Source organism: Apiospora hydei, assembly GCF_038363865.1.
Source record: "Apiospora hydei strain CBS 114990 chromosome Unknown utg000004l_segment0_segment0, whole genome shotgun sequence".
Lineage (NCBI taxonomy): Eukaryota > Fungi > Ascomycota > Sordariomycetes > Amphisphaeriales > Apiosporaceae > Apiospora > Apiospora hydei.
In genome coordinates, this window is record NW_027117363.1 from 128597 (window position 1) to 142165 (window position 13569).

Here is a 13569-nt window from a genome sequence, read left to right on the forward strand (position 1 = left end):
TACGACCTTTAAACGCCGTTTAACCCCTAATAAATAACTAAGCACTTTATTTATATTAAAAAAGGGTATTTACTTATTAAAAAAGCTTTCCGACGCCGATTTTAAATATAATAAACTAAATAACGAAAAATATAACCAAAATAGCCTATAAAATAACCCTTATACGCGATAAGATATATATATTAAAAAAAGCTAATTTAATATTTTCTAAGCGCCGGAGAGCTAAAAAGTCGCGAGTTTAATTTAAAGGGCCCTTATTATTAAAAAATCTCAGCAGCTATAGGACGAAAAAGCAAAAGGGAAGCGTTTAACGCCCGATAAAAATAAAAATAAAGGTTCGTTAAAGCGGAGGGCGACCGGTGAAAGGCGCTGTGGTATTTACGGCGAGACAGGTCACAATGCGCGAACATACGAAAAAATATAAAATTAAGCGAGGAATTAAATAACGAATAGTTTTAATTAATTTTAAGCGTTATAATTAAATTAATTAATATAAAAAGGTCGAAAAGTGGAAAAAGTGCGTCGCTAAGTGATATACGTCGCGTAGTGATAAACCACGTTAAATAAAAATAAAAATAAAAATAAAAGTGTATAACGTACCCCACGGTTTAATTTCTCACACGGTTTAATTTCCCACTTTCTTAAACGTCGTATAATAATGTATAATTAATTCTATTATAACGCTTTAAATTAATTAAAACTATTTAAAATCGTTTTTATTAAACACTTTTATATTATTTTAATAGGTGCGCGTATTATATCCGGGTTCCCTATAGATTTTATAGCGTCGCGGGCGCGTTTTAAGCCTTTTTATACGACTATTACTTCGGCGCGATTTATTCTATAATTATTTATTAACGTCTTTTTAAAACTATAAATTTTTTTATTTTATATACGAAGTAATTTTTTATTTTATAGCTGTTTTTTTCGTACGGCGGCGCCGGCTAAGTATTTTATTTACCTCTTATAGTGCGCTTACCTTACCCTTTAAAAAGAGCGAGCCGGAGTATAACCTACTTTGTATCTTTCGTAATCTAATTAAGCTCAGCTAAAATAAACGTCGGAGAGCTATTTTAATACCGTAAAATACGGTTCCGAACGTATTTAGTTTAAAATTAAGCCTTAATTAAATTATTTAAGGTTTTTAATTCTTAAATGGTAAATAAGTTAAAAAACGTCTCTAAAGGTGTTAAAATACGTAGCTTTATATTTAATTATAAAATAATATATTTCGAATCTTATTAAACGAGTTTTATTCCTCGAAAACCTCCCTATATATTTAAAACGATAAAAATCGCTTAAAACGCTTTTAAAAACGCCGGTAAAAAGTCTTCTTTTAAAATATAAATAATATACGCCCGTATAAAACCCTCGATTTCTTTCCTATATAACTTTTTTAACGCACGAAAACAGCCGATATTAAAAGATTAAAGCTTATACAACGAATAAATAAGTATATAAAGTATAATAATCGAGTTCTTTTTATAATAAAGTTCGAAAGCGGTTAAGTAGTGGCTTTCGTAGCCGTTTAATATTAAAAGGCGATAATAACCCTTCGTACGAAACTTAATATATTAATTAAAGTATTAAATTTAATCTTCGCTTATTTTATTAATAGTTTAACTATTTTTTATAACTGCGATCACTTAGTTTTTTAATAATAGGCTGTTTTTATACTAGGAAAAGAGATGGGTTTTCCCGGCGAAAATAATATACGAAGGGATAGCGTAACCGAACGATCCGACGCCTTAAATAATTATAACCCATTCCTAGTTCTTTTACTGCACTACCTTAAGCTTTCCGCGTTAATCGAAGATAGTAATAATTATTTCGAACGAGATTTAACCTATAAAAAAACCGGTTTTATTAAAATTATAAATATCCTCTTTTTAAATCTTATACTTATAAATTATATTCCGTATAAAAATAAACTACGCGCGATACACGTCGGGATTTTTATAAAAGATTTTTTAATAATCGATTTTTCGATTAAAACGCGTCCGGGGGTTTAATTGTCGTCGTACGAAGCTCGAGGCCTAATTAACGCCGACGCGTCCCGCGTCGCGTTAACCGAGTAGTCGATTCGCTATATTTTCGACGCCACTTCATACTCTTCGCCATTCTCTGAACCAACCAAATACCGTAAACCCTGTCTCTCCGGACGAGAGCTTGCGGGCTACAGATTTGGTCCTCGATAATGACTATGGTTCGCCCAAGTCACACGCGTGTTTCTTTAACCCCCTGAATTGGATGACCTAACATCGTTCTCGCCCACAAGAGCAGATAAATGGGCCATCTCGTGGAGCAATAGCTTCGCCTTGCCTCCCATGACGTCCGCGTTGTGCTGATTGCTCTTCTCGTTGTCGAGGTTCTTCTTCATCTTGGCGAGGTGCTCCTGCCCAGCCTCGAAGAAGAGCGGGCAGAGGACGACGGCGGGGCCGTCGTACATGGAACCCTTGAAGAGCGTACCCGCCGATTCGCTTGTCGTTCATCTCCAGTTCGATCTCGCTTTCGATGTCCGTGGAGAGTACATCTCAGGCTGTTGGAGACTGTGAAGTTCACTTGCGTGTCCTTGAGCACGACCGTCTCTCAGCGTATCGCGCAGGTTCAGGTCAGCGTTGAGGCCGACGTTGGCATTGGCTGCGGCATTGAAGATGACTAATAAGATAGTAACACCAATTTCGTGGAAGCTGCTTACATAGTGCTCGGCAGTGGCCGCAAAGAGGGCCTGGGTCATGACAGTTTTGCCGTGGTCCCGCAGTCGCATTGCGCTGTAGATCCCTGAGGAGCCGCCCCCGACGATGACGACATCTCTGTAGTACACGTCGCGCGGGTCGTAGCCCGAAGGATCAGTTGCGGCAGATCGAGGGGCATTTTGGGTGGCGATGCCCAGAGTGGTGAGCGTGGACAAAACCGCAAGTCCCAGAGACTTCAACATTGCGTCTCGAAGGTGGTATTTGTATCAGGGTTTGAGTTGTGGCTGTTTGAAGTCATGCATGCTTCAATTGAAAGTGTGATCAAATGAAGCTCCCGGAGGGTAGGTATTGTGACCTGAACCAGGGCGACGTGCTTATAAGTACGCGGTGCCACCCCAGGCTACGGTTCTGTTGAAGGCACGTTTCTTGATGTCACATCATGTGCCGATTCGGATAGTAACAGTACCGAGCAAGCTAGCGAAACGACTACTGTATCCCTTTTGCGCCAGGGATGGCCATATGCAGCTATCGTCACTAGTGATCAAGATTGTGCTGCAGCGTAACTCCAACTTGACGTGCAAGTTGTAACCTGGGGAAACAAGCGCGACTTTTCGGGATGGGGCATGAAGAAACGAAATTTCCAGTGCAGAGAAGGTAGTCCCAACCCTAATACATTTGGTTCTAATGTCTTCGATGATATGGACTCACATTGCATCTCCGACATTTCCCTTTTCTTGTTCCCCGAAAATGCGTGCCAAGTAGTATATCTTTATCGTTTCTATATAGTTGACCCTAGATGAACTCTATGCAGCGGATGCACCTACTTTATCCCTGCATACCAGACAACTGACTAGCCCTTCAAAACATCCGAATAGTGATTTGACTTTACAAATATTCCTAGCTTGATCCTTCCCTTAAAACATGGTATGGACATTAGCATACACACTTAGCAATGCTCGTTCAACTATCATTTCATCAGAACGGCTCATGCATGATTTCTGTCTGCACCGCTTGGTCACTCGTGGATAACTAGTTTATCCCGTTAAAACTCCGACTCGAGCTCGCCACATACCTCCACACGAGGTCGGAACACCAGATTGGGCCCGTCGTGCTGACCCGCGAAAATATCGTACATCTGATACTCACTAGTCCTGCCTCTCCCGTCGGTGCGGCCCCTTTCTCCTGCGCCCAGTTCTCCTGCAGCGCCTGGGGCGATCTCGAAGTCAAAGTACCACAGCGTCCGCGCCAGCGTAAGACTTGCTTCTTGGTAGGCCATCGCTTTACCGAGGCAAGCACGATCTCCAGCGAGGAATGGGTGAAAGGCGTTTCGCATGGCCTCATGGGTACTGGTCCCATCCTCCTTCTTTTGTGTTGTGGTGACTTCTCCAGGGGGATCGAGCCAGCGCTTGGGTGTCCAGGTGTACGAAGCCGGAAAATAGTCCTCGTTGTGGAAAAGGGAATAGAGGTGGACGCCCACTTGCGTTCCGGGAGGTATGACGTGCCCGTCCACGATCCATGGCTCGTTGCGCTTATCTTTAGGATTTATCTGGCGCCACGAGGTCCCCGTCGGTGGCGGCGACATGCGGAGCGTCTCATCGATGCAGGCACGAAAGTACTTGCAGCTCTTGAGCAGTTCGCCGGAGCAGATATCCTGTCCTGACCTAAACGTAGACCTGATATCGGCCGCGAGCGTAGAGTACGCCGCTGGATTGCGGGATAGGTAGAAGAACGCGGCGCTCATGGCAGCCGATGTGGTATTGCCGCCGGCCAGGATAAACAAAATGGCCTCGGGCCACAGCTCACCCTTGTACAGCCCCTGTTGCCCCTTGCCTAGGTGATCCGCCAGCACGGCGTAGAGGTCGTGATGGGCGTCTTTGTCCTTGGCCATGCGTGTCTTGATCATAGTGTGCACGAGTCGATGGAATTTGAGGAGCTTTGGGGCGCCGAACAACATGAACAGCCTCTCCAGGGGCTTGAGAAGTGGCCACGTTATGTACATGTTGATGCGGTAGGACATCCCATCGACTACCGACTGGAGGAAGCGGTGGCTGTCGTCGGTTTGGGTGTTGAAGTGGTAGCCAAAGGACATCAGGCCGATAATGTCAAGTCCGAGGCGCTCGCAGCGTGGGGTCATGTTGACGATTTCTGAAGTTCGCGAGGATATCAGGAGTTGTCGCAGGAAGATGTCAATCTGCCCGATCATGAGTGGGCTCGAAGGTGCGCAGAGAACGCTCTGTCAAAGCCTGGGCCATGTACTTCCGCTTTCGGCGAGCTTGGTCCTTGTCGATGGCGTTGATGACGCTGGGGTATTTGGCCGTCAGCTGAGAGGCCTGGTACGCCTGGCCCTTGGCCAATCTGGGATTCAGGTAGATGTCTGACAATGATGTTAGAATGATATGTGGACGACTAGTGCAGGGGTGCTCACCATGAAAGGCAGTGGCCGTGTTAAACACGAGCTGTCGTGGTCCCTGTCTGACAACCGGGCCTTGGTATCGAGTCAGATATTGTGCTTCTCTTGGCATATTAGAAACAGGGGTCTCAAGTACCAAACCGCTGGAAGTTTCGGTATAGAACCAAGTGCGTGTTCTTCCGAACCGCATGCCAACCAGCGTAGCCGTTCGTGATTTTGGCTAGGAATGGTCCCGGGTATCGACGTAGCGGATGAAAGATGAATCGGTAGCCCAGTAGGAAGATCTGCAATTTCTTTTAGCTTGTGGCCCCTCTAAGCTAGCAGTCACTGTTCTGGGCGAAGGACCATGACACTGACCAAAGGGGCAACGAAGTAGGCGGCACATGCTGCCAGTAAACCAAAGGCGCCCATCTTGTCCTTTGTGCCTTTGCTTATGATAATTAGGATGATGATTGCGGCTATTCCAAAACTTCCCGCAGCCAATGCTGTCGCGGGTGTATGAAGTAATTATGTTTTGCAAGAACCCATCGCAAGGCCATATCGAAACATCTTGGGAGCAACAACCCCATGCGGAATTGAGACGACCAACTGCGCAAGCAAGGATTGGACGCAGATCCTTGGCAAGATCCAAACAGACCAAACAACGCCGTCCGCCAAGCGGAATCTTTCCCAATCGAGCGGCATCTCTGGGCAGACGTTGGCGGCCGATGGCACGACGCGCCAGAACCTCGACCAACTTGGCCTCGGCACTGCAACGCTGTTGCAGACTCACAGGGGATATCCAACCCCCAATCAGAAATTCTCGGTTTTTGTTAGCCATTGCACTGCCGAGGAGGGCAATTGTCGGCCCGCGCTGCAGGTGCTAGGAATTGGCCAGGGGGCACTGCTTGGAGTTTTGGCGATGGAACATTGCTCTTTGCCTAGGCAGAGCCGTATTAGCGGGACCTCAGTACAGTTGGCACATCGAGGCGCTAAAACACCCCGCTAGATACGCCAACTGCTGGGGAGCTACCACAACCAACCCACTAAAAGGCCCGGGGCTTTGTGGGGAGACCCATCAACTTCAACATCATTCCGTCAACACAACTTCGAAAGCATGCCTGGCCTTGGCCTTTTCCTATCCTCATATATTCCTAGTTGCTTCAACCGTGATACATACATGCACCCAAGTTTAGGTCCCTAGCACGAGCTGTTCAGTGTCGTATCCCTTTCCGCTCAAATCGCCGGCCATCGTCTCTTCACTATCGGTAAAACAAAGATCACTCATCTCCCGCATCCTCGGCCCACGAAGGCATTGCATCAATTCGTCTTCCCACGAACATTGTGTTACTTGCAGAGCTACCAGATATCTCAGAACCAGATTGAGTGATCAGAACGCCTAGCACAAGCCGAATTCCACAATCAAGCAAAGCCTGTAGTTGTCGTCGCGGGCCAGGTCCAAAGTCCACCCAGCCTCTGATGGACGCACCCCATCCAGCAAAGCTAGGTACCTAAGGCATCATAACGCGAGAAGGCCGTTCGAACGAGAACATCAAGGACACGACCTCGAAAGCGCCTCCGAGTGGTCGTCTTCCCTGCCCCTTATTGTAGATTTAATTACCGATCCTGTGCGATTCGTAACATTGTAGTATCATCCCGGCCACGCTTGGAAACGTTCCAAGCTAGTAGTACACTAACCTTTCCCTCTGCATGTTCCCAATGGTAAAAGTGCTCGTTGTTGTTGAGGGCCCGTCGGGGATCCGCAGACGTCAGTGTCCAGAGGGTTCGATCTGTCTGGCGAAGGAAGGAACAGCATGCTGTTACTTGGTACTTACTCCATATCATGGCATCGCAAATTCGAGGGCGAGAAGGCACGTCAAGGCAGCGATGACACTAGTGTCGCATGACCTCAAAACGTCAGGCCGTGGTTGCCCATTCTCTGTCGTAGAAGACATAGATGGAACCATTGGAAACAATTCCCCGACCTGTGGCTTCCTGGCTGTCAAGTCAAGTCGAGTCTTCTTCCTTCCTCCCCATCAATCCATCTGCCTCCGCCCACTCAACTCCAAAGTGGTGACCCATCTTGCCCGCTCTGCTCTCACTCTGCTCCCACTCTACTCACAGTATCCTCGGGCAAGACCATCTCCCATCCTTCAATCATGGACAACAACAACAACAATCAAGAGGTCGTTCTGCCTCCCCCTGCACCCTCCCGCAAGAGACGGGCCTCTCACCATTATCATCCGCGACCCAAAGTTGCAAGAACACAGCCAGAGATGGCCTCTCCAGGTAAGTCACCCTTCTCTTCGGCACAGTTCGTCCACGTGCCTGACCGAGCCGATGTATCCTCGAGACGGGCGCCCACCTAGCACAAGCTCCGACAGGAACATGAAGCCATCTACAGTTGGGGTGATGCTAATGGTGACTCAGGCTCTCCAGTGCCCTCGAACAATGTGTCCCAGACCTACATCCAGACCTACATCCATGGCCAGATCTCGGTCCAGTCGCCAGCATTCACTGCCGAGAAACTGTTTCGTGATACCTTGATTGTTGAAGACTGTCTCCTTCTCAGCAGTCTCTGTCTGGACACTGACATCTCTGACGCCCCTCCACGACACAAAACTTTCCACAGCAAACTCTTGACCTCGGTGAAGAAGATGAGAGACGCAAGAATCGACCACTGGACGACCGTGTCGGAGTCGCTCAAGTCGAACTCTGACAACCGCAGTGCACAGGATGACCGCGTCAAGGCAGCAAACAAGCTGGTCAAGACTGAGCGCGATCGTCTTAATTCCCTGGTCAAAAAGCGTGTAACCGAGATGATGAACAAGCGAATGCAGCCTGGCTTGCATCTCGATTATTTGGAGAGCTTGCTACAACGCTTTCCTCACGTGAGTGATCTGAGAACCTCACGCCCCTCGACCAATGGCCCACAGAGCCACTCATCCGGAATCCTCGGTCTTGAAGTCGCAAACACTCCCCTCACTGCAAACTCTACCACGTCGGGCGTGATTCTTCCGCATGCACTATTTCCTAAGGACCGTCGAGAAACCATTGACAAGATGATGCAATCATTGAATTACTCTCTCGACTCCATCGAGCCGGGTCGCATGAGGATTGTCTCCACCTTGAAGCCGCTGCCGGTCGAGCCTGGCACCCTGGTCGGTCTCACTCAGTTGCGTTGCAGCATCCAGTCTGTCTGCTTGGGCGTCTTGTTCTCACAGTCGGACGGTGGATGCACGGTTCTGATGGTCGTGGTAACGAGGTTCTCGACGCATCTCGCAGAGTGGAGGAAATCGAGTAGGAGGATTAGATGAAGCTGTCCCATGCTGCGCGGTTGCATTCGTCCGACGAATGTGTTGCCACTTGTACTTACTTTCACTTGCACCATGTTACCTACATGATACCTAGCTACAGGCTCAATGGAATGAACCTTTAGTACTGTCACCTTCTTACGCGGAACATACTTGGTTGTACCAGGTGGTGCGAAATGCAATGCCCTATTATTCCAAGGCCTGTTATTCCAAATATTGAATTATTCCAATGCCTCATATCAGCCATGGTGGTTCTAGTCAATTCGTGACGCACCATCATTACCAGCCATTTCGTAACAAGCGAGAGATTCAGCTGCGGTGCTCGGGTGGCCAAAGGAACTTTTAGAGGAAGTATGCCAGGACATGGGAACTTCTGCCGCAGCCCCCTGTCTGCTGTGCCGCAAATTTGCACCTACACAAGATGCTACGATCCACCAACTACCGCAGCCATGTCTGCCAGTGGATACGAGGATTGGATCAGCTGTGCCTACATACTTATATTCCATCTCCTGGTGCGTGCGTTCCTCTCCGCCAGCTATCTCTCTTCCCACAGCTCAATATCAAGTCCGCCGGCGCTCCGCTTACTGTACAACGCGATCTACCAACCACACCCCTTTTTCATCGGCGAATCAGCCCGCCCGCGCTCGCCAAGGATTCGAGCGGTGGTTGCCGCCCGTCAATGATGCAGGCACATGCAACGAATCGCTGGGCAACACCCAGCCAGTGGGAAGATCACCGCAGTACCATCTCCCGGCTTTATCGCCGAAATACCCTTAGCGAGCTTATGCACACAATGCAAGAAGAATATGGATTCTATGCAACGTAAGTCATCATCATATACCTATCGGCAGCAGGAATGCGCGTCTTCGTTGACACGTGCTTCCCAGCTCTCGAATGTACAAGCTAAGAATCCACGCATGGGGGCTACGGAAGAATCTCACCTTCAAGGAGGCCAAGGGGCTGCTGACACAAATGATTTAGAAGCGACTTCCGAACGACAGGGATTGGAACGTCACCCTTTCCACTCTCTATTCTTATATTCGACGACTGCCGCCAACCAAACAAGCAGCGCTCATGATGCTCTACGATCAGTTCGATGCAGAAGCACCCGGGGTCCCCTGCAAAGCCTAGTCACCACCGCAGCCTACTTTGATCCATCTTAACCTAGCCACCGGAAGCGACCTCCGCCGCGCCGAAGAGTGTGGTCATTACCTCCAAGTATACATACACGGTTCTTTCGGCAATCGCAGGTGGTCCCATGACATGGTCCCCACGGCATCTGTCACTGAGCTCTTGTTCACATGGTACCACATTTCGGTCGTGTTCCAGGGGGCCCTGCGCCGGCGGAAGACGGCCCAGGCCTTCAAAGTGCTCCGGTCCTTCTTCGACCAGCAACCCATTGTCCTGGCGAGCCTTGATCCACGCCTGTTCTGATCCACGGTAGCTTTTGCCGCCGTCGTGTCCGCCACGGCCCCGAGGTCGGCATGTCGGCGTTGCGGTTCGCCGCCCAGCTCTCGGGGGCGCGCTACGGTCACTATCACCCCTACCACGCGGCCCTGCGGACGCTGACCGATCTGGTCGTCGCGGGCGAACTGGACCGCCGCACTTTACTCCCCACCGTATTCGACTGGTATTACCGCTTCCTCGGGGATTACGCCGACCCCGGCCATCCGCTCCGGTCGCGTGCCTACCAGTGGCACAAGGTGGTGCGGATCCTGGAACTGCGGAGCGACCCCAGCTGGCATAATAATAACAATCGCGACACGGACAAAGCCAGCAGCACCCACCAGATCTCTCAGAATATGAACGAGATCGTCCGGTCCATGTGTAGGCATTCCGTGATCTGTATGCCGGTGCCGGGAGAGTCGGCAAGCCAGGCTGCTGCTGCTGCTGCGCCGACCAGGCAGGATAACAGCTCTACAGCGTATGTACCAGCCAATATGTCAGACAGAGAAGACACGGTAAGGCCCGGCAGCGACCGATGTGGTGATTATGACGACGCGATTTGTACCTCGGGCGGCGGGTGCCAGGATATCTGGAGTCACCCCCAAACGGCCTCCATGACGTCCTGTGCAAGCTCTCGGAGCTGACGGACCTGGAGCAAGCGCTGGTGCTGGATGCCAACGAAGTGCAGGGTGGTGGGGTCCGGCAGGAGCTGGATTTGTTGCTGGATAAGTATTGTGACAGTATCGCTGGCTAGCTAGACACTCCTCGTAGGCGTGACTTTGCGACGACCACCATGGTTTGATATCCCCGTCTATTTAATATATCGGTTCACCAAAACTCTTATACAACTCTAGTCTATGAGTACCGCGAGTCGCAGGCATGACTAATCCCTTACCAATTCGTTTTGGGCACGCCCGGATCAGCCAGCCCCTTTACCGATCGACAAGGGTTTTCAAGCCAACTCGCACTCAATCAAACTCTCCGCCCCATCGCCCCCGCTCCATACATTCATAATACGCAGCCCAGCCGGCTCCAGAAGCCGCGTCCAGTCGGCCAACGTCCGCTCTTTCGCCGAGAACTCGATCATGATCATGACGTCGAGCGCCGTGGCCTGCCAGTCCGCCCCGCGGTCCGGGATGACGCACTCGTTGACCAGGAGCCGGCTGTAGCCGGGCTTCATGGCGGCGAGGACGTTTTTGAGGATAGAGGCGCAGACGTCGTCGGGCCAGTCGTGGAGGACGGAGTGCATGTAGTAGGCGCGAGCACCTGCAAGAGGCGAGGTTAAAAGTCGACAAAGCAGGTAGGGGGAATAGGGAGAAAAGGGGTAAAGAGCTTCTTACCTTTGTGGGGTTGCTCCGTGTGGAAGTCATAATGAACCCGCTCGATCCGTGAGTCTAGTTGCTGAATATGGTCGATGACCACGGGCAAGTCCTCCAGGATCAGCTTGCCCGGGTGGCAGGGGTGCTTGGCCAGGAACTCGGCTGGGTCGTGGCCGGTGCTACCGCCGATGTCGACGAGAAAAGGGGCGTCGTCGCTGGTGTCTGCGCCCTTGACCAACCGCTCCTCTACGGGGTAGACATTTGCGTCCACTGTAAGATGAGGTTAGTGACCTGCTCACGAGACCCGAGGAGGCCATCAGGGGCGACGGAGGCGATGAAGGAAGCCCATACTCCAGCTGGGCCGGCCTTGGTGGTAGCCGGCCATGTGGTTGTTCAAGTGTGCGCCGAGGCCCATCGACCGGAGCCACGTGAAGACGTCCATATCCACTTTCTCGGCGTACCGGAGGGCCGTGTCGGTGTGGCTGAGCACCATCTTGTTGTCGTGGGCTTTGGTAAACTCGCCGAACTTGCTGAGGGTGTTGAAGAGGCCGTTGATGCTTGAGGACTATCAGCTTTAGGGGTATAGGCACTTATGGATGCTGAAAGACCTTACATGCAAGGGTATCCATCCCCGATAATACGGAGAGACATGGCCCGGCTGAAGTTGGTAAGGGCGTACTCGTCCACGCCAGTCTCGATCAAGTAGCCCATGGAGCCGAGATGTCTCATTAGACGGGCTGCAGAGTGATTTATGCGTCAGTCAGCCCACGGCAGCCATGACGTTGGGTTTCCACGAGATATAACGTACCCAGAAGTTTCGGGTCCATATTGGTAGCTTCGGCGCACTCCTTGACCGTGATGGGCCCGTCCTTCTTAGCCATGACGTGGAAAACGCCCGCCTCGTACATCATGGTAATGCCGACTTGGACCGCGGGCTGGGCCCAGATGTGCTTGATCATGGTCTCGCGCGGCGTCTCCAGGGCCTGCACCAGGGCTCGGGCGCTGGCGAGCAGCTGGAGCCGGCTGCCATAGTCTTGTGGTGCCATCGATAGATAGGCTCCTTGTGCCGAGATCTGCTCCAAGATGGCGGGCACGCTAAGTAGGTCGTTAGGGGAGGTGGCAATGGATGCGTCGGGCACGGGCGAGGCGCCGTTGGGGAATGCCATGGTGGTCAGGTAACTGTTTGCGGGGGATGAATGAACTTGGTTGGGTAAGTTATAAGCAAGGTGCAGACATGGTGCTAAGGAGGATCAAGAGGGCAGATGGGGGAGAAAAGTAGGCGTCTGGAAGTGTCTCTCGCAGTCACCCTGTGGGCTGGTATGGAGCTTGATTCCCAGGAACGGGAGCTGATTTGCTTCAACCGCGGGCCCACGGCATTGTTGGTGGGCTTGCCGGGAAACTGGAGCCCGGTTCGCTTACTCGCCGAATGCACCTCGTGATTTTCGGCCGGGTGGACGGGTCGTACCACCTCCAGTCGACTGAGAAAGAATCCTGCCACCTGCGGCACAATGAGAACGGCATTTTCCATTGATATTATGATAGACAGCATAATAGCATGCTTCTGCTTCGTCGTTTAGCTTGGTATTGCATCTTTTTTCTTCTTCTAGCTATGCCACAAGAGCTTAAACGACTCAATGGTCGTGGAAATCGCATGCTGTAGGAGTACCGATCAGCCCACATTGATTCCCCGGATGCATTGACCCATTCATTGGCACGTCAGGTACTTTCCAGGGGTAAACGTGGGAGCAGGTGCTGGTAGATGTGCACACACACTGTGTCCAAGTCCTGCTTCTTTGGGGTGAGAACCCGGCGGTTTGGTCTGACGATGAGGTCGAGCGAAATTGCGTGTCCCACTGCCACTGCACCTTAACTGCGATCCTTCCGAATATTGTGGTTCTCCTGTGTTTTGTGGCCCTTCCCGCATGGACGCCATAGCCCCGATTCCTATCCGGCAGGGCTGGGCGGGCGGTCGGGTGCAACCCTACCTGCATGCGAGCGTCTCGGTTCTGCAATGATAAGAGCACTGTTTTCCAAGCGAACATCCTTCATTGGGGACTGGTGAGAATTATTTGCGATGGGGTGTTTGTGGTGGTTCCACTGCCATCAGATCGATTTCAAGACCATCTACGCAAAGGAGTGACTGTGCCAGTATTTCACCACGCTGCCCTCGATCCATGACGACCTGGAAATCCCACGCAGTGGCAGAGCGTATCGCACCCAATCAAATGGACTTTGTAGACACATAACAAATGGCCAAATTGAACTCCGCGATGCATCTGCAAACGTGGCAAGCCGGTATATTCTCCGGGATCTCGTGCATGGAGAAACGCATGCATCCTTGCACAACCTACTGCATCCATTTATAAGAATCAATGCCACTCGGACTTGCTTTCCCCTCAACTTAC

At 50.7% G+C, this 13569-nt stretch overlaps 8 protein-coding genes across 8 annotated transcripts; 4 read left to right on the plus strand and 4 right to left on the minus strand.

Moving 5' to 3' along the window:
• Window positions 1-2233: 2233 nt before the first annotated feature.
• On the minus strand, window positions 2234-2449 carry PG997_002521 (uncharacterized protein; the record flags this gene model as incomplete). The annotated part of the gene is made up of 1 exon (XM_066806836.1): window positions 2234-2449. The coding sequence occupies one exon, from the start codon at window positions 2447-2449 to the stop codon at window positions 2234-2236; it is 216 nt and encodes a 71-aa protein (XP_066670454.1).
• Window positions 2450-2488: 39 nt separating this feature from the next.
• On the minus strand, window positions 2489-2938 carry PG997_002522 (uncharacterized protein; the record flags this gene model as incomplete). Its single annotated transcript, XM_066806837.1, has 1 exon — window positions 2489-2938. One exon carries the CDS (start codon window positions 2936-2938, stop codon window positions 2489-2491), a length of 450 nt encoding a protein of 149 aa, XP_066670455.1.
• Window positions 2939-3738: 800 nt separating this feature from the next.
• PG997_002523 (uncharacterized protein) lies at window positions 3739-5517 on the minus strand (the record flags this gene model as incomplete). The annotated part of the gene is made up of 5 exons (XM_066806838.1): window positions 3739-4841; window positions 4927-5070; window positions 5122-5181; window positions 5243-5390; window positions 5464-5517. The coding sequence occupies 5 exons, from the start codon at window positions 5515-5517 to the stop codon at window positions 3739-3741; spliced, it is 1509 nt and encodes a 502-aa protein (XP_066670456.1).
• A 1844-nt stretch (window positions 5518-7361) lies between these two features.
• On the plus strand, window positions 7362-8402 carry PG997_002524 (uncharacterized protein; the record flags this gene model as incomplete). The annotated part of the gene is made up of 2 exons (XM_066806839.1): window positions 7362-7374; window positions 7525-8402. 2 exons carry the CDS (start codon window positions 7362-7364, stop codon window positions 8400-8402), a joined length of 891 nt encoding a protein of 296 aa, XP_066670457.1.
• Window positions 8403-9081: 679 nt separating this feature from the next.
• PG997_002525 (uncharacterized protein) lies at window positions 9082-9380 on the plus strand (the record flags this gene model as incomplete). Its single annotated transcript, XM_066806840.1, has 2 exons — window positions 9082-9221; window positions 9287-9380. The coding sequence occupies 2 exons, from the start codon at window positions 9082-9084 to the stop codon at window positions 9378-9380; spliced, it is 234 nt and encodes a 77-aa protein (XP_066670458.1).
• A 96-nt stretch (window positions 9381-9476) lies between these two features.
• PG997_002526 (uncharacterized protein) lies at window positions 9477-9833 on the plus strand (the record flags this gene model as incomplete). Its single annotated transcript, XM_066806841.1, has 2 exons — window positions 9477-9512; window positions 9543-9833. The coding sequence occupies 2 exons, from the start codon at window positions 9477-9479 to the stop codon at window positions 9831-9833; spliced, it is 327 nt and encodes a 108-aa protein (XP_066670459.1).
• Window positions 9834-9883: 50 nt separating this feature from the next.
• Window positions 9884-10489, plus strand: PG997_002527 (uncharacterized protein; the record flags this gene model as incomplete). The annotated part of the gene is made up of 2 exons (XM_066806842.1): window positions 9884-10323; window positions 10351-10489. 2 exons carry the CDS (start codon window positions 9884-9886, stop codon window positions 10487-10489), a joined length of 579 nt encoding a protein of 192 aa, XP_066670460.1.
• A 308-nt stretch (window positions 10490-10797) lies between these two features.
• PG997_002528 (catechol O-methyltransferase) lies at window positions 10798-12330 on the minus strand (the record flags this gene model as incomplete). The annotated part of the gene is made up of 5 exons (XM_066806843.1): window positions 10798-11111; window positions 11186-11434; window positions 11516-11721; window positions 11778-11901; window positions 11973-12330. The coding sequence occupies 5 exons, from the start codon at window positions 12328-12330 to the stop codon at window positions 10798-10800; spliced, it is 1251 nt and encodes a 416-aa protein (XP_066670461.1).
• Window positions 12331-13569: the final 1239 nt, after the last annotated feature.